The sequence below is a fragment of the Poromitra crassiceps genome (assembly GCF_964638095.1).
Source record: "Poromitra crassiceps genome assembly, chromosome: 3".
Taxonomy (NCBI): Eukaryota; Metazoa; Chordata; class Actinopteri; order Beryciformes; family Melamphaidae; genus Poromitra; species Poromitra crassiceps.
This window is the reverse complement of record NC_139625.1, coordinates 79,640,927-79,665,676: the sequence shown is the minus strand read 5'-3', so window position 1 is coordinate 79,665,676 and position 24,750 is coordinate 79,640,927. Positions and strand designations below refer to the sequence as shown.

Below are 24,750 nucleotides of genomic sequence, written 5' to 3'. Positions count from 1 at the left end.
CTGGATACATGTAAGTTCTCGGAGGAAGTCTGGGAATATCAGTGAGTTTTCCAAATATGTCACTTAACAAGAATCTAGCAAAATATGTTTCCCAACTTGCTTCTACACATTCATCACACCAGATGGTTTTCAGGGTGAAAGACAACATGAACAAACCGGAACGGTCATGGAATATCGGAGCACTTTACTTTTGCCGGTGTGGGGTGGTGGGGGGGGGGGGGTCACAGTGAAGCAAACATTCTCATTTACGCGGCATCACACTCATGACTTTCTTCCAGAGTTTTAACCAAGTCAGTCCCAAGTCTAAATGTAGAACAGCAAGTCAAGTCAGAACAAATCAAGAGTCCAGTATCAAATTAATATCTTAAAAGAAAACTAAATATCTTATCTAGAACTTTTCCATGCAATATGGTTTTAAGGTTTTAAATAGGTTAACAATTAGTAAGAATATCACAAGTTGGATTTCTAGGATTGGTTTCTACTTCAATAGATCCAATTGTTCCATACAAATTCAGAAAACAGAATTTAGAATCACTCATCTGCTGGAACAAAATCTCATCACTTTCAATCTGTCATTTACACAAACACAAGATGTTTGAAACCTTTTGAAGTCATCAAAGTACAAGTCAGAGTCTCAAGTATTCTCTTCATGCAGCAAGTTGACTTTAAATCTTCTTTTTTTTTTTTTTACATCTTAGCAGGTTTTCAAAGTTACAGTTCATGTTGGGGGGGTTAGCGTTGCTCAGGATACTCTATGACCTGTGGGGTCATGTGGTCCTCAGCCAGCTCCAGTCTCTGTGTGATCCAGGCCAGGTACCGGGACAGTTTGGTGAACACCAGGCCTTGCTCGCCCTGGCAGTCTGCGGGTGAGGAGATGAGCAGACCAGTCAGGAACACCGTCCCTCTCCGCACTGTAGCGACCGGCATCCCCGGCAACAGACCACACCGCCTAGCCTCAGAGGGGTTCTGTCGGCCATTTTGAATCGCCAATCTGTTATGGCTCTCAGGTTCTGTTTGGAGCCGTCTGCCCTCTTGTTTTTCTATGTCATCGTGGCTCTCTGTTCCATTTGGACTCATTTGGGCTCCATTTTGGCTCTTAAGAGTTCCATTTAGGCTCTGTCTGCCACTTTGACTCATTCGGGTTCCATTTTGGCTGTCAAGAGTTCCATTTGGACTCCCCTGGTCCTGGTGTCCATTTTGGCCTAGATGGCTATCTGAGCTCCTGAGGACGACAACTTGTCTCTCAGTTCCAGTTTGCAGCCATTTGTCATTGTGCCTCCCTCCTCCATGTTGGCTCGTCATGCAGAACATCTTGTTGCTGATTGGATGGGAGATGTTGAGCTGACGGCGGCATTCATCCAGCGTGACGTAGACCAGAGCCCGCGGGGCGGAGTCCCCTTCCCCAGCGAGCCCGGACTTCCCGGAGCGCATCAGCACGTTCTCGCTGAAGTCCTTGGTGGGCAGGCAGAGGTGGGAGAGGGCGGGGCCAAATGTCAGGGGCCTGGCCAATTGGAGGAGGACCAGGTCGTTGTCATGGCGACCTCTGCGGTAACGGCTGTGGAGGAACAGAGCCCGGACAGAGACGAGGACTGCTGAGGCTGCGTGACCTGAAAGAGATCATCATTACTACTAGTATTAGTGTAAATGTTTTCAGTTGTGTGTGTGTGTGTGTGTGTGTGTGTGTGTGTGTGTCCTTCTCCCCTGCTATAAGTGGTGGGAGTATAATTAGGGAAAAGCGGACAGGTGGCGCATCATCTCCAGAGTAAGTGGTGGGAATATAGGGAGAAGCGGACAAGTGGTGCATCAATCATCTCCAGAGTCTCCACCCTAGTACTTTAAAAGTCTTTAGTAGTTCAAACTAAAATTATTCATTAGTATTGGTAAGGACATTTTTAATTACTGAATTCTAAACCAATTTATTTAAATTTCAGTGTCACAATTCTAGTCATTTAGCTCAGGATTAGAGTTAGGGTGTTACTAGTCTGGTTTGGCCAGACTATCTCCACACTTCATTGGAGAGAGTCTGACTCAACCTACTGGTATAGGGGTGGGGAATGCTCTGCCTTGTTGCGATACTATAGCCTTTATTAATCCTACAAGTGGGAAATTCACTAGTAGAACAGCTCAAACACGTAGAAGATTGACCCACCAACTTGAAAAAGTACACACAAGATAGGCTATATCCACTATACTGAAAAATGTTGTGACCACAATTGTCGTCACAACATTTTAAGTCGCACTGCATAAAAGGAAATAATTGCACAGTATAGTATATTGCACCATATAGATTAGTGTAGATTACACAGTATACAAAGATAAATATAAATGTATATAAGTATGATCTAATCTGAGTTATGTAGTGCAAAGTAGCTAGCAGAATAATAATAATTACTAATACATCGAATAATAATAGCAGTAGAGACCCCAACACAGTGCTTTATGTTGTGCTATTGGGTATTAAAAAGTCTGTTTAAATTTCTTTAAACCAATCACAATCTTGGGCGGCACTAAGCCCAGCGTCGGTGTCCTTACAAAATAGCGTTAACAACTTGTTTTGTTTGAACCAAATTGCTAAATCCCAGCAAAATAAAACGGCACATAAAACAGTAAAAAACGTATGTTGAGCATGTACAACTTGAGATCAGCGTGTAGATTGCTATAGCTTGCAGGTTGTTTCACGTAGCGACAGGTAGGCCTACTGCACCAATGGCAGAGATTATACCCGAAGTCAACTTCTGTTGAGTCAGACTAGGTCAGGGGTTCCCAACCTTTTTTTTACTTGTGACCCGATTTTGACGTCACAAAAATCTAGCGAGCCTAGACATAAAAATTCCGGTACACCATCGATAACATCATATGCTTCTTTTTCCCCTCAGAATTCTGACTTTAATCTGAGAATCCTGACTTTAATCTAAAAATTCGGACTTTATTTTCAGAATTCTGACTTTATTCTCAGAATCCTGATTTATAGTTATAATCTGAAACATTTTCATCTAATTTTTTATCTATCTGATAGTGAACTCATTGACACTGTTTAGATCTCACCTGCAATTACCACTCATCGCCATACATGTCACCCAAGAGAACAAAACTGAAATCTTAGATGATCACTTTCACTTTTAAATCAGAAAAAAAGCGGGGTAAATCACAAGTGACCCTAATCATCTTCACTAGTTTTAAATTGTGTGTGGTGTTTAAAAAAAACGTTCGAAATTTCAGGCGACCCTATTTGAATTCCAGGCGACCCCACTTAGGGTTGCGACCCTAAGGTTGGGAACCACTGGACTAGGGTGTTGTTCCTCACCGGCTCTGATGTGGAGGCTGGAGGGTGGGAGGTTGTCTCCTGAGCCCGAGGAGAGGCAGTGGGCAGCGGTCAGAACGGAGAATCGACCCAGCACCACCCCCCCACACAGCTCCACCCCACTGCTGTCCATCAGGGACACCTAGAGACACAAGCCAAACACACACCACAGCCGATTACTGTCTGTACATTACTGCTGTGCAACTCAACATCACTGTGATTTGAATTGCATGGTGATTGGTCGAGAGAGATCATTCCTCACAGTGATTGGATGGGATGGACCTACCTGCCAGGGACAGTTTCCGTGACGACAAATTGGTCCTGTTGTGGTCAGCTTGTCAGAAACTCTTCCACATGGAAACTCCACTGGTGACACACACAGTTTCAGACTTTTAATATTTCCACTTAATCCACAGGGTGTGGTTTCACTGGTTTGACATATAAAGTGCACACACACACATGTATATATATAAGGTGTACACACACGTGTATAAGGTGTACACACACACACACACACACACACACACACACACACACACACACACACACACACACACACACATATATATTTATATATATATATATATTATATAATTATAATTATTTGTATTTTGGGGGGGGGGCAGGGTTGGCTCACAGTAGAATCACAAGCTTATCTTGTGGTTTGACCAAGTAAAACTCTTTTCATGAGCATTTTTCTTAACGTCTATGAATGGGGAATGAAATCCCTTAGGTCCCATGCTGAACCCAGAAGAGGGTGTGACTTAGGCACTGTATGAGATATATTTTTCAGATGGAGACAGAGAGAGTAAGACAGAGACAGAGATGGTGTGAATGAGAGTGAGACAGGTACCTTCAGGCAGACAGCTCTGTCCGTCTGTGTGCAGTTTGAATCCTTCTGCACACGAGCACCTGAACGAGCCGAAGGTCAACGAGCAGAACTGATGACAGGCTGTGGGCCCTTCAGTAGCACACTCTGAGAAGTCTAGCACACAGAAACTACAGCTAGCATCCTTCCATCATTACATGGTATATTGCAGATGTCGATATATTTTCTATTCCAGACAGTGTATCTTCTCTAGCCTGGGTAAACCCAGCCTTCAACGTGACGTCACAGGCTATGCCTGTAGCGTAGGTCTTTGTGACTGATAGCACATACTGTAGAGGTCACGTGAGGCTGGGTTTACCCAGGCTATATCTTCTCTACTGTTACCTACCCGCGACACATTTCTACCTGCAGTAATATCTCTACCTAATGATATCTACCTGCAGTAATATCTCTACCTAATGATATCTACCTGCAGTAATATCTCTACCTAATGATATCTACCTGCAGTAATATCTCTACCTAATGATATCTACCTGCAGTAATATCTCTACCTAATGATTTCTACCTGCAGTAATATCTCTACCTAATGATATCTACCTGCAGTAATATCTCTACCTAATGATATCTACCTGCAGTAATATCTCTACCTAATGATATCTACCTGCAGTAATATCTCTACCTAATGATATCTACCTGCAGTAATATCTCTACCTAATGATATCTACCTGCAGTAATATCTCTACCTAATGATTTCTACCTGCAGTAATATCTCTACCTAATGATTTCTACCTGCAGTAATATCTCTACCTAATGATATCTACCTGCAGTAATATCTCTACCTAATGATATCTACCTGCAGTAATATCTCTACCTAATGATATCTACCTGCAGTAATATCTCTACCTAATGATTTCTACCTGCAGTAATATCTCTACCTATTGATTTCTACCTGCAGTAATATCTCTACCTATTGATTTCTACCTGCAGTAATATCTCTACCTAATGATTTCTACCTGCAGTAATATCTCTACCTATTGATTTCTACCTGCAGTAATATCTCTACCTAATGATTTCTACCTGCAGTAATATCTCTACCTATTGATTTCTACCTGCAGTAATATCTCTACCTAATGATATCTACCTGCAGTAATATCTCTACCTAATGATATCTACCTGCAGTAATATCTCTACCTAATGATTTCTACCTGCAGTAATATCTCTACCTAATGATATCTACCTGCAGTAATATCTCTACCTAATGATTTCTACCTGCAGTAATATCTCTACCTAATGATTTCTACCTGCAGTAATATCTCTACCTAATGATTTCTACCTGCAGTAATATCTCTACCTAATGATTTCTACCTGCAGTAATATCTCTACCTAATGATTTCTACCTGCAGTAATATCTCTACCTAATGATATCTACCTGCAGTAATATCTCTACCTAATGATATCTACCTGCAGTAATATCTCTACCTAATGATATCTACCTGCAGTAATATCTCTACCTAATGATATCTACCTGCAGTAATATCTCTACCTAATGATATCTACCTGCAGTAATATCTCATTAATTAGAAGGAGGGTCTATTTTCTAACTAGTGCAACTAAACAACAAGTCATACAATCCCTAGTCCTGTCCCATAGATAGACTACTGACTACCAATCTGGTCAAACGCATCTAAACAAGAATTAAATAAAATCCATCTTACCCAAAATAGAGCTGCGAGACTCGCTCTGCATTGCTCAATCAGAAACAGTGTTGAAAGAAGAATGCATAATGAATTGTCGTGATGAGAGCCTAGCTTGTAGGCTGATTTTGTTTATGAAAAACATGTATATGCTACCTAAACCTGCCTGCCTCTCTTCTTAGCTGGTGCTTACTAGTGATGGCCATGACAATGGCACTAACTAGACATGCCTTGAGGGATCAGTTGCCCCTGCCTAACCCAGAACTGATGCCTTCAAAACAAACTGTCATGTACAGTACAGGGCAATTATCTACTGGAACAGACTTCCGCAACATTTTAACGTTTAAATTAGCAGCAGAGTTGCATTCAAGAGGAGACTGAGAAAAGATGTAATTCAGAAAAAGATTCTCTTAGATGGAGTTACATTTTTGTTGTGTGTTTACTGTATTCTGTTGAGTTATGTCTGCTTTATTTTTTATTATTATTTTTCATTAAGAATTGTTTTGTTTGTTTTGAATTGTTTTGAATTCATATTTTTATTTTTCATTAACGACTATTGTTTTTGTTTTTGTCTAATTGTTAGGTATATCGAATTTTACAAAGCTGTTTTGACAAGTTTAGTTTTTTCTGTGATACTTCTGGTTATTGTTATTTTTTATTATGTCTTGTTTATGGCTTGTTGACTTTTATATTGAAATTGTTGTTAGACCCCAGGAAGAATAGTCGCTGCTGAGGCAGTGATTAATGGGGATCTGAAATAAAGAAGAAAGGATATCTCTACCTGTGGCGATGACTTGCGGTGCGGTGGCCGGTGTCCCTCCCCCCCCCAGTTCTTCCCATCCTCCCAGTTCACAGGTGGGGCCGTGGTAGGGGCGTTTGCAGGCACACAGGACCAGCCCAAACCTGTTAGTACAGATGCCCTCATGGAGGCAGGGGTTGGGATTACACCTGTCCCTACCTGGGCAGAGACAGACTGACTGACTGACTGACTGACTGACTGATCGATCGATCGATTGATTGATTCATCAGACAGACCAGGTCAAAGGTGTTTTGTAGAAAATTAAACTCACCATTCCATTGGTAGCCATCCCAGAAAGCTTCCTGTAGAGAAACATAAGATTGACAGGTTAAAACAGAAATGTCATCATCAATACATAATCCACCTAGACCCTGAATATCAGTTTGAAATGTCTTGCTTGTTATTCTTATGATGGTATCAGTGCTGACCGTCTGGGGGGTGTCCTCAAAGTACTCTCTGGCCTCCTCGTAGCTGCAGATCTCCTCGTAGCACTCTCTCTCCAGGTTCCCCTGCAAGATCTCCTCCACCAGGAAGGAGTTGGCCCGTCTGGAGCGCAGGAACACCTGAGGAGTGCTACGGAACACTGACAACACACAACACCTGAGGCGTCTGGGTAGTGTAGAGGTAAAAGCACTCTGCTACCACCACGGAGACCCGGCTTCCCGGCAGCAGTATTTTTGGCTTGGTCAGACATTCCTACAGACACAATTGGCCGTGTCTGCGGGTGGCAAACCAGTGGGGTATGATGTAAATGGATGATCACAAAAAGGCAAACAAGTCATATCTGTTTCAAGTTATAATTGGTGTGAAGTTTTCTGGCGGTTTAAGGCAAAGATTCGGTTAATAAGTAACTTTCGGTGAGCGTTTTGCTAGCTAAGCTAGCAGAGCAGCGCGGCGCTTCTTCCGGTCGTGCCATAATGCGGGCGTGGGTGTGGTTTCACCTAAACTGGGTTGCGAGAAGAATACACTCATCCTAGTCGCTGCACTAGCGCCTCCTCTGGTCGGGCGGGGCGCATGTTCGGGGGGGAGGGGAACTTTGGAGAATAGCGTGTACCTCCCACATGCTACGTCCTGTCGGTGAAAAGAAGCGGCTGGCGACTGCACATGTATCAAAGGAAGGATGTGTTAGTCTACAGCTCTCCCCAGAACGGGACAGCAGGGGGAATTGGACAAGAACAACTGGGGAGAAAATGTGAGGAAAAGAACTAAAGAAAAAGACTGGAAACACAGAAGACCGCGGAACCAGAGATAGGAAAAGTACACATATTATTTACTTAAATAGAAGTACAGTTACTTGCGTAAAAAAAAGACTGGTAAAAGTAGAAGTATACTGATTAAACTTTACTCAAGTAAAAGTAAAAAGTACAAGCTCTGAAATGTTGTCATTGTGACATCATTTGGCGCAGTTTTGCCAGCAAATGAATGGGGAAATCTCACTGCAGGCAACATGGAGCAAAGTTAAACATTCTTCATTTACATATACCACCGATTTTATAATGATACAAAGCTGGTTGAAAGTGGGAAAAGTGGCCCTTTAAGTCTGGTTTTGAGTCTGGTTTAGATTTGGACTCTGGAGTGAAGCTTTAATAAGGGTTTAATGGAGGAACCGACTCCTCTGATATGAACGTTATATCTAATGAACCTTATATCTATATCATAACTTAAATGTTACCTTTAAACATTTAATGTTTTTACTGTATTTATTTGTTTATTATTTCTATTTACAGTATAATTGGCTACAAAAATTAGGAAGTTTGTAAAGAGAAGACATCGCCTGCATTTTATCTTCTTTACAAGTTTTATGTTTTATGTTATTTTCTGACGACTTTTTACAGTAGTTCTTACTTTTATTTACAGCTTTATATTCAGTGAGAGAGAAAACACGTGATTTAATTGGATTTAATTTCAAGGCAAAATGTACTATATTTGAAAGGATATACAGACTTTTAATATCTGATATGCTGTTCCTTACCTACATTATCAATGAGCATTTACTTTATAAGAAAGTTAATCTATAGACTGGTATAGTCTTGCTCCACCACCACACTTGCAGCATAACGCTAATTATGCTGAACCTAACCAGAGACAGAGATCAACCTCAGACTAACTGAACCTAAGCAGAGACAGAGATGAGGCCAAAGGTCACAGGGTCTTACCTGCTCCTTGGCTGAGGACCTGAAGGAAGCAGGTGAGGAGGGAGAGAGAGAGAATAGACGCTCGACATAGAGGAGACATGACGAAGCTACGACCCACCGAACACCAACACACTGAGTTCACACAGGACACACACACACACACACACACACACACACACACACACACACACACACACACACTCACTCACACACTCGATGAGTCACAGAGATTTGAGAACTGCTCCACTCACCAAGTTACCTCTATTCTCTATCCTTTATCAAATGTATCTGTAACGTTTCTTTTTACAGTCCCACAATTACCAAGTAGGCCTATATTTACGCAGTACATATATTTATGGTAATAGATCAGTACTGCAGGGATGGTGTATTTATAGGCTGACCCAGAGGTCCGTGCACTTCCTGGTTCCTACGTGTAAAGGTCAATTAAATTTTTGTATGGGAATTTAGGGTTATGGGTTAGAAAGTTTATGAAACAGCTAACTTTGTCTTCAGCAAGATAATCTTCACAAATCGGGATCACTTTGATGACTTATCGCATTTTTAAAAATCACATTTATGCGTAGAAAATCATATGAGTTTACTGTTTCATAAACTTTTGTTAACCACAGACCTTATTCAAGCAACCAAAATCCCCATACAAAAAACCCATTGACTTTTACACTTGGGAACCGAAAGTGCTAACATCCAGGTCTTCCAGACTCCTTCCTGTTGTACTCTATTGTATATTATTGGGTAAATCAGTAGGTATTGCCAGGCGCTTACTGTACCATGTTACTGTATCCCTTGTAACTGGTTATTTGCTTGTCCATGCAATAAACACAAACGGAGTTGAGTTGATGCGAATAGTGGAGGTTTTTTTGCTGTAGTTTCTCTGTATTTACCTACTTATTTACTAGTGACCCAACAATATGCTATTACCATATTTACTGGTTAAATACTTATTAGGGGACGATAGACAGAAGTTACCAATTCATCAGTGTATGTCTAATTTCTTATAATTAACTCATAATCTAAAAACAACTAAACTGACTGTATCATTGTTTGTTGTTAAAGATTAAACACCTTCAGGAGAACTGTAGAGAACATTTCACATAATGTAAAAAATAAAGTAATAAATAGTAAAGGAAAGCTAAATAATAATGGAAAAAGTTGAATAAAATAAAGGAACATAAAGTGACATGTTCATTGTTTTCCAGTTCGGCTTGGGCTGTGTTGACGTTTCTTTTCATGAGAATCTGAAAAAGCTTCTCCTGACTCAACATGGCTGCTCAGATCTCTGTCTCCTCAAGAGTTAATGGTTTTTGGATGTTGTTTTTCAGCAAACAGATGTGGACTCTGCCCTGCATGTCCTCAAACAGATCCTCAAAACTGCTAAACAAGCAGAGGCCGACCTTTGAATCCTGGTGTCTCCTCATGGTGTTCTGTGGTAAACAAGCAGGAATATACTGTAACAGACAAAGTGATAGCTCCTGATTTCAAACTAAATAATTAGTAGTTATTAAAGTTGTGATTACGTTCTAATTGTATCATCTCTGTATAGTTTGATTCTCAACCTTCTTCGGCCTCACAAACAAGGCCCGTAAACCGCTTCCACCAAGGACCCTACCAACTCCCCCCACAAACCCCACTACCTCCTCCTGAACTCCGCTGAATCCCCCCCACTGACATGAGCCCCCCCATCAAACGTCACTTTGCAGCTGGATTTCACACTTAAAGTATTACCAGCTGCTGCTTCTACCAGAACTTTACACCATTAGATGACTCTTGCTAACAACATTGTGCACCGCTTAGACTGTAACTCATATTTAATTTAATGCCTATTTAACTCAGACTGTAAATTATATGTAAATTCATATTTTATGCCTACTGAACACTCCTCCACTCGTGTATATTGTATATAATTTGGACTGCACTTGCAACGTTCTGGGGTGTTTAGCGGGGTTTAGGGTGAGATAGCACGTCAACAGTATGCCAGAAGCAACATGTCCTCCAATTCATACAACCAATGAAGTCGTAATACTGCAATACCTGCAATACGACCATAGCACGTCTGCTAGACTAGCGCCCCTCAATGTCAGAGAAAAAGTACTGCAACATATCCTGCAACTCATAGGACCAATGACGTCGTATCACTGCAATATGACCATATGTGGGATCAGCCGAGCAGCATTTTGGTAAACAAACTGCGTCACTGGGTGGCAACGGCAATGGGACCCGATGGAGCCTGAGCTTTGGGAGGCTTGAGTGTCTGACTCTAGCTGGCTGACCCTGTTTACATTTAAAAAAAAATGCTACAGTTCACACAACTTTAACACGACATGCATTATACATCAAACTCTTGAGCTAATTCTGCTCTCGCTCAGACTGTCAAAATATAAGCGATGTGATATGTTTTTGCGATGTTAACATTTGTTTGGCACAACTCAAACTAGTTAACTGCTGCGGGGTTCTGCATTTCTGGGTGGCAAGTGACATCACACTGATTCGTACTATAGCACATCTGCTAGACTAGCGCCCCTCAGTGGCAGAGAATAAGTACTACCCGACTTCCACCCAAGCAACTTGAAAAAGCAGCTTTTCTTCCTAAAAATGTTAGGTTTCGGGTGTGGGTTAGGGTATGGGTTAGGGCACACATGGGCAAAATGCGGCTCCAGGGCCGGACCTGGCCCCTGGACCATGTCAATCCGGCCCCCAAGGTCGTCAAAGAAAAACAAAACAACCCCAAAAACTCAATAAAAGACAGAATTATGATAATAAATCTAATCTGCTACAGCCATTGGATTTGTATCACTATTATATCAGGATCGGGAGATTATTACGAAATTACCAATCACAACGGGAGAGAGGGTTAAAAATCAGGAGTGTTGGCAGGTACGATCTCCAATGTGTGGCCCTTCGCTTACTTGATGTAAGTCAGCAACGAACTGCTAGCTGAGTGGTTATGACAGGCGGCTGTCAAGCCAGCGGCCCCAGCTTCAAATCCCGCACGCCTCGAGGTTATATTTTCACCAAACTCTGAGACTGGGCTGTTATTCACACGACCGCTAGAGGACATTTAACGTTGAAACGTGATTTCAGGTCGTATTCAGCTGCTTGTCAAACGACATTGTGGGTCGTGTCCAGTTGGAGGTCAGGCTGGCCAGAATCTGAAAGCTAGGGACCTGAGGGTTTATTTGAGGTGCAGCTCAGAACTGTGTCAAGGTTTTCTTGTCATAAATCTGTAATAAACATTGTGTTTTGATTAGGCGTCTATTCAAATGTTGAATGTTTAGAGTATATAAGGGCTTAGAACATTATGATAGAAATATGATGGCCATTACCATGCTACTGTATACCCTGAATGCCCTAGGTCTCTAGTTTGTGGTTGTACAGTTTCATGAGGCTGTGATTATCCCAGAGGTCACAATAGGTCATTTTATACAGTGAGGTCAAGTAAAAAAAAAAGTCTCACTATGATGGCTACCATGGGGAATAACATCATCACACATAAATACAATTGGGCTAATTGAATCCACAAGAGTCTCAGCTTTCCAGTCAAACCCAATTTATGCAATTCCAAGATTGTTTAGGGGCCCCAGTAAATGAGTGCAGGAGCTTCCCCCCTGGCTGATTCGTGCGGTAGAGGCTGCGGAGCCATTCTGCAGCATGGCCAAGTTGTGCATTCGACAATTAATCGGCCCTAATTACCAAAAACTGTGGCTCCCTTAGGTCACCCATAGGGGCTGCTCTTTACACTTCCTGAAAGATTTTGCCTAATCGCACATAAAATGGCATAGCGCCTAAGAGGTTCTTTTCAAAGCTCTTAGCGCAAAGTAATTGCGCGCTGCTGACGATAGGATAATGCCATCTATCCCCACATTTTAGCGCTGAAACACCTGCTTTGGCTTGTCGCACGCCTATGCCCAGTACAATTATAACAGGCATGCGCTTGTGCCCGCCCCCAATTTGCATTGCACATGGCGTTAAACGAGCGCAAACGCTAAATTACCGCTTTTGTGAAGATAGGGCCCTCTGTCTGGAAGGGCGCAGGGTCCCTCTTCGCCCACTTGGGCACCAGCAAGGCCATATTTCCTCGCATCCAGGGGATGTACTTGGAGACCTGGGTGTAGTGTAGTTGGTCTCCGCAGGCACAGCCTTCGTCCCAGGTCACCACACCCGTGACGAGGTAGCGTGTGACCTGCGGTCCACCACTTTTGTATGTTTTGTGAAATTTAGGAGGTTTCAAAGACCAGAGGTCATACAACTCTCTGAAGACATACAGTACACGACTACACGCCAACAGAAACTTTAATTTCATCCAATGAGAAATAATAGGTTTTCCATAAAAATACTATTGTTGTAACTGTCATAGTCTTTATTAGCTTGAAATTGTGGTGAAGGCCAACTGCAGTAACTGAAGCAAAACTATATATAAACACACACACACACACACACACACACACACACACACACACACACACACACACACACACACACACACACACACACACACACACGTTTTTTGCACACACAAACTCATAGATTTTCATCAATGATTTCACTTGGACTATTTTTTATTGTTTAACTTGACTAATTTCATGCCTTTCTATTGCAAATATTTGACTCTTTGATCAACATTAATATATTTGTGTCTTGCCCAACTGTGTTGAAGCCGTCTCAGGTCGGTGTTTACTTGGTTTTCGGTTGCTTTAGGTGATATTTTATCAGTGATTCTTGTAGAAATATCAAATCTCGGTCTCTGCCTTTGTCCCGCTTTACACCCAGAGCATCTGGAAGGGTGTGGCGTCCCTCTTCACCTGCTTAACTGTCATAGTCTTTATTAGCTTGTAATTGTGGTGAAAGGAAACTACAGTAGCATTAACAAAAAATTATTTAAAAAAAATGTTTCACACAAAGTTTTTTCATCATTGATTTCACTTGGTACTATTATTTCTTGTCCAACTTGACTAATTTCATGAGTTTCTACTGCAAATATTTGACTCTTTGTTTACATTGATGTTACTTTATTTTTCTTGCCCAACTTTGCTTCTACTTCAAATTCGGTTGGTTTAGGTGAGATTTCAGCAACGATTCTTGTAGAAATATCAAATCTCGGTCTCCGCCTTTGTCCCGCTTTAGACCCAGAGCGTCTGGAAGGGCGCAGCATCCCTCTTCACCCGCTTGGGCAAGTTCATATTGCTTCGGATCCAGGGAATGTACTTTGATACCTGGGTGTAGACTCCATACTTTCCTTCGCGGGCGCAACCTTCGCCCCAGCTCACCACGCCCGTGACGAAGTAGGTGTTGAGGTAGCGTGTGACGTGCGGTCCCCCGCTGTCACCCTGACAGGCGTCCTTCTTGACCTTGTCATAGCCGGCGCAGAACATGCGGCCGGAGATGCGGAACTGGCTGGACTCGATGCACACGGCGCGGTCCACGTACGGCACACTGAGCCTCTGCAGGATGGTAGAGGGCTGCATCCTCTCACCCACGCGCCCGAAACCGCTAATCATGCCGTCCGGCTGCCGCATCAGCACCTGCAGCGAGAGGAGGAGGAGGAGGAGGAGGAGGAGGAGGAGGAGGAGGAGGAGGAGGAGGAGGAGGAGGAGGAGGAGGAGGAGGAGGGTTATTTTAAAATGTTAAAGGAACATGCCAACATTAAGGAGATTCTCTTATTTGCCATATTCTCGATAGTAAGATGAGAAGATAGATCATAGATGTCCTTATCTTCTCTGTGTGTGCAGCATTTACATTTTGTAAGCCACTCACCGTATTTCAACAATCAGGTTAATCTCCTGTGAAACAATGTGTTAATGTGAAACATGTGTTTTCTGATGACCATTTTCCAAAATGGCCACCAGCCGTTACTACACTTTGGTCACACCCAAGCTGCCGTTTCCATGTTTTCAGGAAGAAAAATATACCAAAAACACTCTCAATCAATTTCTCCACGTTCATTTTCCAGCATCTCTCTGACTCTGAGCCGTACCAAGAACAGGCTGTTTCTGTCGCCGTGTCTTTAAGGCACATTAATATTAACGGCCCTGTGTTCCGATTGGCTAACAGAGGCTATAACCTTCTCCAATAAGCAAATGTTCAAGTATCTCATGCAGGTACAACAATAGATCAAATTTGACAGTATGTCTGTCTTCTCCCACACTGCTACAGCAACACTAAAATAATGTGTGCATAAGAGTATCCAAACCAAGCCAAGCCAAACCAATTGTAACACCGAATCATGACACGTTATCTTGAGAAGCAGACTACTAAAAGTAGTGCAAAAGTTACTTTCCCTAGTAACTAATTACTTTTATTATGCAGTAATTTTAAATTAATTAAATAACTTTTTGAGAGTAGCCTAGTAACTGTAACTAATTACAATTTTCAGTAATTTGCCCAACACTGGTTTAAATGTCAGTGAACACGAGAGGTAAAAAAAAAAAGAGCTTAAAAAAAGTTTAAACCTTCTCGGCGAAGTCACGCTCGGGCAGGCAGGCTGGCACGATGTAATTGGTGAACTCGATGGGCGTGGTGAGTTTGATGAGGGCGATGTCATTGTGATACGTGTCAGGTTTGTAGTATCTGTGGATGAAGACAGTTTCCACAAAATAGGTCGCCTCGCGGCCTTCCTTCACCTCAGTGTCAAACTCACCTGTAGACATAAAAACAATAATGATGATGATGATGATGATAATAATAATTATAATAATTATAATAATAATAATAATACACAATAATATAATAAATAATAATATAGAGTGCTGTGTATGAGGAAACAATTCAAACAATACGCATAGACGGTGGGCCAAGGCCGTTTTTCGTGTTGTTGATTGATCCTCATCGAAGGTTGACACAATATTTTATGTGTGATGCCAAATAATTCTATGAAGTCTAAAACTGTTTGTTGGCAGCTCTACATGAAGCTTCACTTACGTTAGATGTCAAACCAGCATTTGTTCCAAAAGTAGCTAATTAAATCATAACATTAAAGCAGCTACGAGCAACTTTTTCGATTGTTATTAAACAGTAAAACTTTAATATCAATGCATCACATCTTACCTCTAATAGTCGACGAGACCAACGCAGAGTAGTCTCGCTTGAACCCCGAGTGAATCGGCCAGTGTTAGTCTGTCTGTGGCCAGGGCAGATCAGGAAGTGAAATGAAACGGTTTGCAGCAGCCACTTCGGCCATAACCACAAAATAACTTCCAAAAAACCTGTTCGAATATAACGAGAGATGTTCCCGAGAGTATGCGTGGCGTTCACATTGTTTATGTTATGTTGCTAGGCAGCGCGAACGGGGTAGGCAGGCAGCTGCGTTTCACTTCCGCGTTTCACTTCCGCGTTTCACTTCCGGGTGTAGCCGGTCCGGCGGTAGGAGAGAGAGAGAGAGAGCCCCCTGTTGACGCGAGTTTAGACAGACACAGACTTAATAATCACCTAAGGGAGCAATCTCCGATTGACACGGCTTTGGTCTCAGCTACTATTATAGGTAAGATGTGATGCATCAATATTGTAATTATACTGTTTAATAACAATCGAAAAAGTTGCTCGTAGCTGCTTTAATCAAAATGCAACAGAAACATTAGCTAATCAACACAGAGCCGCAAAGATCAGTTCATCGGATCATTTCCCTCGTATGCCGATGTTATGTTGCCCAGCAGCTCGGAGTATGACGATGTGAAGTTGCCCGGAGCAGTCCTGCTAGGAGCTGAGATGACTGGCTGGCCCGCGGATCCTCTCAATATCCGACAACAAAAATCATATTTCCATACAGGTGTCATTTTGATAAACTGACCTCATAATGGAATCTACATGGTTAATTTTGACGAGTCAAAAATTATTAGAACTTAAAGTGCCATATTTACAGAGCTAGAACATTGACTGTATCTAAATACACTACGCAAAGCTAGAACCAGCAGCTACGTAAAAAGTTCAGAGAGGGGCAGGGACCTCACACAGGTTCCAACCCAAGGGAGCTACTGCGCAGAATCAAGTGAACTAAATCTGGGGTATTTTGGCTTCACAAGAGCATACTGGGAGGAAGTGGAGGTACAGTGTTCATATTTAATATATGTCAAAGGGCCAGACCTACCGAGCATGATGTAGATGGAACGTGATACGTTCATGCAGTGGGCGGCGGTCAGGATGAAGTATTGGTTGAGGATGGTTCCTCCACAGAAACCTCTGTGCTCCTCATTCAGGAGGAGAGCCTGAGGCAAAATAAATACAGCAAAAAACAACTTTTACTCTCACTAAACAGCTAATAACTGCTACAATCAAGGAAAACCTCATATTGAATATTTCAAAGAGTCTATATGCTTGATTTATGACTTGATTACATGGACTGTTCATCCAAGTCTGCTCAGGTCTTCCATTTTATTTTCTAGTGAGGTTTTGGAAGTTTTTCCCATGTTGAGTCTGAGGTTTATGGAGTTACTTTTGTGTCTTTACCATGCAATTAAACAGGATAGGTTTGAGAGCAAAACTTTCCACACTGCAATCAATCAAAAAGTGTTTTAAAATAAATGTGTGATTAAAATGTATTATAATGCAAATCAAAAACTTGCGTTTGTGAATCCAAAAGTTTTGCTTGCCATTGAGCTGAATCTCGTGGGCGGGACCTACGACCTAATTGGGGTTAGCCTGGGTAAACCCAGCCTCCACGTGACCTCTATCTATGTGCTATCAGTCACAGCACATAGATAGATGTCACGTGGAGGCTGGGTTTACCCAGGCTAAATTGGGGTGGCAATGTACCAAAAAGTGAGCGCTTGTTACATCGCCCGAAAGCCGCCAGACAAAATAGTGGTCGCACTAACCCTAACCCTGCAAAATGATTGGGAAGTTTTGCTCACAAACCTATCCAGTTTTGATTGCATGATAACGACACAAAAGTAACTCCATAGCAGTTAGCCTTGTGAAGAGTTTTGAAACTGTAACTGTGATGAAGGGCTTCACTAATGCCAATGTTTATTCCATTTTCCATAAGAAAATTGTATCCTTTTTTTCCTAGAGTGATTAATGTTCTATGGTCTCTCCTGATTCTAAATATAGCTCAATCGCTTGGTTTGACCAAGTAAAACTATGTTTATAAGCATTTGACTAAACGTCTATGGAAAGATGAATTGCAGAAAATCCCGTGCATAGGGCGTATGCTGATCCTAGAAGAGGGCGTGACTATGGCTCTATAAGCTGGAGTGGACCAGTCTACCTGCCAGGGACACTGTCCTGGTGGACAGTGCTCTCCACTGACGATACGGGTCATCCCGGCTCTGTCGGGTACAATGATCTCCTCTTGCACCAGGCCATCTGCCAGGTAGTCGTCCTCCACCTCCCCCGTGGTGTTGCTGCTCTGGGGAACAAAGAAGTCTGGCGGCTGGAGGAAGTCCAGCACGCTCGTCTGATCCGTGTCATTGTCACCGAGGTTGGTTGTGTTCGGCCGCTCATACGTGAAAATCGTGCGGGTGTTTGTGCTGATAATGGCGCCGCATTTGTAGGTCTCTGCAAAAGTTCAAGTGAAGCTTAGAGGTCAGTTTGTAGCTATGCACAAAAACTGCATGCAAGCAAGCGTGCACAAAGCATGTTGGACAGAACAAGCACAGATCCATGGCACATGTTCATTTCCCTTCACCGAAGCACTGCCTGCGACAGTTATTTTTTTATTTTTTTTATTTTTTTTTAACCTTTATAACCAGGTAAGTCATTAAGAACAACTTCTTATTTACAATGGCGACCTGGCAAAAGGCACAGCCTTTTGAGGCATAGGGGGTAAAATAAATACAAGTTAACAAAGTTAAAACACAGTTAAAACATGGCAAGAGAAACAAAAAGCAAAAGTAAAAACAGCCAGAGCAGACAGGCAGGAGACAAGTGCTAGTTTAGGAAGCAGTTACATGTGTCAGTGAAAATGTCCATGATAGTCCTTGAAAGCTGACTTGGAGATGAAATTGTCCAGTTTTTGTCTTTTTTGTAAATTAATTAATTATTAACAAAAACAAGTCTTACCAGTGCAATATTCAAGTACGAACAAGTAGAATAGCGTGCAAAGCACGCTAGAAATGAATGTGCAATATTTATAGTTTGACTAATTAACATATTCTCATGAAACGGTTTGTAGATATCTTACAAGAAGTATTGTCCTTGCATAATCCTATGAATGCCCAGCAACACGAGGGATCAATGCGCCTGCACAGGCCGCTGTATCACAAATTTGAAAATGTTGAATTACCTCCCAAAGGCTGGTTGTTATGTTGTTATGTTTAAGCAACTAAAACAACTTGGTTACTGTTATGGCGAGTTCAGACTACCGTAGACACTACGGTTTGGTCAGCGATCATGCTGCTGGGGCTTGTGCTGATCGCTTGTGTTGCTGAACATTCATAGGATTATGCACGAAGATATATGAACCGTTTCATGAGATGTTGAATACAGACATAAAATTGAACCAAAATTAACGCACAGTATGGCAGTATAGGTATCGTACAACAGGGGCGGTTCTAGGCCGTTTTTGGGTGGGCTTTAGCCCACCCAAAAATAGTCTCAGCCCACCCAAAAAAATAGAGGCAAAAAAAAAAAAAAAAAAAAAAAAAAAAAATCTTCTTCTCTCCAAATCCATGGTGGTCATTAGTTGCAGTTTCTGACTACACTCAATGCACTGTGTGCATGTCCCCCCCCCCCTCTATGTTCTTAGGGTGGGCTGAGACAAAAATTTAGGGGGGTTCAGCCCACCCGAAAGGTTTGTAGAACCGCGGCTGCGCAGGCGCTCCCTCCTCCATCTATCTGCCTAATCCCACATCACTTCACACAGGTCACACACACAGTACAGCAGCGAAGTGGTCCTCCACAGTCCACACAATCGTTCTCCCCACTCATGATCAATGAAACTGTGAGGTGAGAGTCGTTAGTAGTTACTTAATTAGCGCATATTGATATACAAGTTAGCGCTTAAAGTTGTTTCGTAGGCTAAACAAAAGAACTGCCTGCCAGACAAACAGGTGGACTGGAGGAAGGTAGGTAGGCTACCATGGCTCCAGCCAGCCATGTCATGCTAGCTCGCAGTAAAGCGGGTGTAAATGGATGCAATGTTTTTTGAGAAACATATGGGCATAAGTGACAAACATATTTTCAAATGGGTCCCTTGTTATCTGAATGAAATTAAGCCCTTCAGAATCGCAAGTGGCTGCTTTACACAGCCTGTCTGATGTGATGATGACGATAGCTTAACATGCGTGCATGCCATCACTTATGTCTTGCTGTGATGTTAGTTCAGTATCTAAGGGAGTGCAAGGCAGATATTTAAACAGCCTTGTTTGTGTACAGTACCAGTGGCATGGTAGTAATAAAAAGGGATTAAGGACCAGGACCCCTGGTGGTCAGTAAAATGGGCTGGTTGAACCAATGTTAAAATGATCTTTATTTATTATTTATTTTTGCTTTAAAACAATTTTTTAATTTTCTGCTTAAAGTTCATGAAAAAAAGTGGCATTCTTATTTTTTCCCACAATAATTTCATAATACCATTTGTAATGCCACCGTTCAAAATTAAAGTACATTTTCTCAGATTTATTGGTGTCTTTCTAGTCACACAATTTAATAGTCAGTGTTTCCCATACACTGATCTATTTGTGGTGGTACACCCTACATAGATTTTGACCCCCACAAATACTGCCACATATTAATTTCAACTAGTTGACTGCAAACTCCTGCTTTAGTGCTTACAGTATATTATTATCTTGTCGGAATATTATTCCAGCCAATAAGTTAGGAAGTTCCCTTTTGATTTAATTTTACTTTTGTTTTGCCTACAAAGCAAAATGTTACTTTACTTGAAACTCCCCTGAAGTGATTTTGGTATTATTTATGCAAGCATAATTCTACCATATAGTAACTTGTATGCAGAATATATATAGTATATATAGGGAAACAATTATTTTTTCATCGCTGGAAAACCACAGAGTGGTAAAGAAGATATTGATGTGTGTAGTTCTTCATAGATCTAGTCTCTTCATTTTGATCTTAAAGTGCGCCAGTTTGATCCATTTTTACTTGAAACTGTACAAAATTTTCTTCCGGGAGGGCATGCCCCCGGACCCCCCTAGGGGTTCAGTGGTCCATGACCTTTGGGTGGGCTGAGCCCACCCAAAGCTCTGATGCTAAAACCGCCCCTGTCGTACAACATAGACCACTAATGCAGCGGAAAAAGCAGAGAGCGTGTGGAGTCTCTTCCTCTGTGTCTCACCATTGGAGAGGCAGGACTTGTCGTCTGAGCCCAGGAAGTACCCGTCAGCACAGGAGCAGTGCACGTTTCCACGGGCCACCTCGCAGAAGTGATCACAGCCGCCGTTCTTGTTCTCACAGAGCTCAGGGATTGCTACAGTAGCAAAACACAGGAAACGCCATCAGTACAACACCAACACTAACCTTTACCTTATTGTGCATTCCACTGCGTTTGGGTTTATCCACGCAAATTTAATTTTTTCACATTCTATTGATTTAATTGGATTTGTTTCGAATGTCTTATAGTGTCATGAGTGTCATACACCACTATACTCTATTCTGATGGCACACATTTTTTACTTCTGATGTGAACACTTCAAATCAAACTTTTATGGTTATCATTTGTGACTAAGTTAAAATACAGCCAAAAGCCTATTTTCTCTCTTGTGAAACAGCCAGTAACATCACGTCAGGTAAAACTCATCCCCTCAGATTGTTGTCGGCACATCTTTTTCTTTCTGACTTTGTCGAGATCAGAGCCGAATGTCTTAATTCTGGTTAATTTGAGACAAATCCAATCAGCTTGCCTAGTAACTCTACCAGAGGAAACGGTAGGGCTGAGAATGTTCTAAGGTATTCTTATTTGCATGGGATTATACGCTAATTAAAACATAGCCTAATTATGAATATTAAATTCCATTTCTGCCAAGTCTGTTCCGCTAGATGCCACTAAATTCTACACACTGGAGCCTTAAAGCAATACAATTATTTTGTGCATTTTTGCCTCTATGGAATTCTCACAAAACCATTGCAAGTTTGTACCCTTTTGCTAGAGTGCAAATAGTTTACCAGGTTGAACGATCCGTTTGCTCCCAACTATGTGAAACTTTTTGCAGCAGTCAATGCCCACCTTTACCACAAGGGTCAGGGGTTCAAGGACACTCGCTGAAGCGAAACTCAAACTTGAGCCTTGAATTTTCCTAAGCGATTCAGCCAATCAGATTGGTGCGTCCGTACCGATCTCACAGTTGTAGCCCTGGTACGCGGCCTGGCAGAAGCAGGTGTAGCGGCCGATCCCGTCTTTACAAACTCCACCATGAGCACAGGGGTTCGATTCACACGCGTCCCCATCTGGAAGGAAGCACCGAAGGCAGGATTGTAACTACAGGTACATTAAATTAGACTAGATTAGATTCATTAACACAATACAAAGGCCTTACCAACATATTTGTTCCATTCCTCATCCTGAAAATAAGGGAAAGAGAGAGAAGTCATCAATTAACACATAAAAACGAACGCAAATTCAAATGTCTTGTAGAACCTTGTTTGGCTATAGCTAACGTTAGCAGAAGACTCTTTTCAAGTTCCCTGGTTTCCTAATAACGTACTTTGTCACTTTACATTTTCTTCATTGTGGGCTTAATCTTGTTGAGCATATAACTAGCATAATTAGCATCGTAAGCCTTGCTAAGTGTATGTTTGCAGTAACTGTAGTTAAGTTAGTATTAGGGATGAGGGGTGTGCTATTATTGCCATGTATTCTATTATTATAGCCTATTAGATTTTTGACTCACTTCTCAAAATTTCAGATAAAATCACATCCTATCTAAAAGACAGTGCTCAATTTGGTTAACGTTATAGCTGTAGCCGTCACCATCATTGGCTGTCTTGGCTTTCTTAGCCAAGATGCTCATAGCTAGCAAGCATGAAACTATAGCAATAAGATTTAACTTGTTTTAAGACTCAATACTAGACTATGGGCTCTATCGTCACAAAGGCGGTAATCTTGCGTTAGCACCAGTTTTGCGCTGGAATAGTGCCATGCAAAGCCCTAATTGTGGGCGTGTTGGCCCGCTGCGTTTGGGGTCATCTCGCACAAACCTCCATATAGGCGTGTTTATGCCCAAAACAGTATTCACACGTGTGAGATCATGTCCAGTCCACTCCCCTTAAAAGCCACAGTTATGTCTGTGACAGCAGCTTCTTTCTTGCTGAGTGCCGTGGGCAAGCAGAGGGAGAGTGAGCGAGAGAGAGAAAGAGAGAGGGCAAGAGAGAGAAAAGAGAGATGGGAAGAGCGAGAGAGGGGGAGAGAGAGACAGAGAGGGGAGAGAACGAGAGAGGGGAGAGAGAGGGAGAGGATTGGAGGATGAACCAGTTCGGATTCAGATAAACCATTAGAAACTAACGAAAATTGGTGCTGATGGAACGATACATGAAACACACCAAAGGGCTGCCGCGCAGTTATGCAGTGAATATCCCCATGTCCCAAAGCGTGCGCTTACTGTAATAAGTTGTTTCGTTTATATAGGCTATAACATACACATTTAAAAATATTTGTTTCTTTAATAGGGTAGGGGTGTGTGAGATTTTAATTCTAGCCTATTTCAATAACCTATATCAGAATTGTCCACTCGGGTTAAACTGTTGTTGCATGGTGCAATTGCAGGGAAAGAGGTTACTGTATAGCCTACTGGCCGGCACAACTTTCTCAAAAGCAATCTATAGTGTTACCTCACATCCAGGGGCGGAGCGACCCTACCAGCCCAGAGGGGGCGAAGCTTTTAGGGGGGCCCACGCCGCCAGACGCAAGGCCATATTTAGTGGAATATCTCATTTTAAAGACACCAATGTTATTGTCTATTGATTGAATTCCTCTCACACTCACACCACTGACTTTATTAAATAAAGTCATTTTAAGTCACAACTGTAAAATAGCTGATAGCCCCTATATCCGAAAACACAATTTGTCACTCATTGAGCCAAGTAATATTATGTCCAAGAAAGCCTACAGTGAAGCCACTTTACAGACAAGCTTGTTCTGAAGAAGAAAAAGAAAAACACAGGTTGCCAGCCAGGCCTCTTCAGATGTTTCAGCACCGAGGCACAGCCCTCGGTTCAGCACCACCGCAGATGGACAGCGACAGGCTGTCACAGACAGCACCCTGTCTGCCCCTGTCTCCCTCTCTCTCTCACACACAGACAGGCGCGGACTGCATAATCGGGCACGTCGGGGCGGAAAAAAAATTGATGGGGGCCCACTGACGAGTGGGCCCGGGGCGGGCGCACCCTCTGCCCCGGTGTACCCTCCGCCACTGCTCACACCACAGACCTGTATGGTCGGGAATTATGCAGCCTAATAAAACCATGACAAACAAATTCTCACTTTTAAATCAAGGTGTGTTTTTTCTGCAATGCTTAGATTCCAGCACAAAACTGGATGGTGGAGGCAGACGATAGCTTAAGACGCAGGGAAGATAGCATAAGAGGTGCGCAAACGGCTGCGCAAACGATAGCGCCGTACGACGATAGGGCCCTAAATGACTTTTATGTAGGAGGTGTCAGAGTGTGTGTTGAGATGTAGGAGGTGAGTACGGTTTTCTCGTCGTTTTCGTAGATCTCTCTCATCTCCTCCTTGTCGCAGCGCTCCTCCACACACTCCCTCTCATAGTTTCCCTTCCTGAACTCCTCAAATGGGCTGTTGGCTCTCCTCCGCCGGGTCAGGACCTGGCTGGCCGACTCACCGTCCAGGAAGACTGACAAGAGAGAGACGAGGAGGACAGATAGCATTAGCTGCTAGCTAAAACCAAGGAGAATGTATCTAGAGAATGTATCTCTAGCAAATCATTTGACTGATTTAAAATAATTGCGTGATTCATGTCAACATGACTTCTTTTAAGGAAACATCAACAAAACAATAAAAAGTAATAAAAAAAAAGTTAAATGTAAAGACACTTTTTTGTATGGTAAACAATGCTTCTCTAGATTGCTTAACA

At 42.3% G+C, this 24,750-nt stretch overlaps 2 protein-coding genes across 2 annotated transcripts in view; both read right to left on the bottom strand.

The window, feature by feature from the left end:
• Positions 1-732: 732 nt before the first annotated feature.
• On the bottom strand, positions 733-13,590 carry prozb (protein Z, vitamin K-dependent plasma glycoprotein b; the record flags this gene model as incomplete). The annotated part of the gene is made up of 9 exons (XM_083633173.1): positions 733-1,607; positions 3,305-3,443; positions 3,588-3,667; positions 4,155-4,262; positions 6,895-6,925; positions 7,052-7,206; positions 8,780-8,798; positions 12,768-12,956; positions 13,540-13,590. The coding sequence occupies 9 exons, from the start codon at positions 13,588-13,590 to the stop codon at positions 733-735; spliced, it is 1,647 nt and encodes a 548-aa protein (XP_083489299.1).
• Positions 13,591-13,893: 303 nt separating this feature from the next.
• LOC310773291 (uncharacterized protein) overlaps positions 13,894-24,750 on the bottom strand; it is a gene marked incomplete at both ends in the record, with an annotated part of 29,783 nt that continues 18,926 nt past the window's right edge. The window contains 8 exons of the mRNA XM_083633172.1: positions 13,894-14,295; positions 15,223-15,410; positions 16,854-16,971; positions 17,973-18,262; positions 21,000-21,131; positions 21,995-22,108; positions 22,198-22,222; positions 24,350-24,510. Coding sequence (XP_083489298.1) covers positions 13,894-14,295; positions 15,223-15,410; positions 16,854-16,971; positions 17,973-18,262; positions 21,000-21,131; positions 21,995-22,108; positions 22,198-22,222; positions 24,350-24,510 — 1,430 coding nt within the window. The remainder of the gene's footprint in view (positions 14,296-15,222; positions 15,411-16,853; positions 16,972-17,972; positions 18,263-20,999; positions 21,132-21,994; positions 22,109-22,197; positions 22,223-24,349; positions 24,511-24,750) is intronic.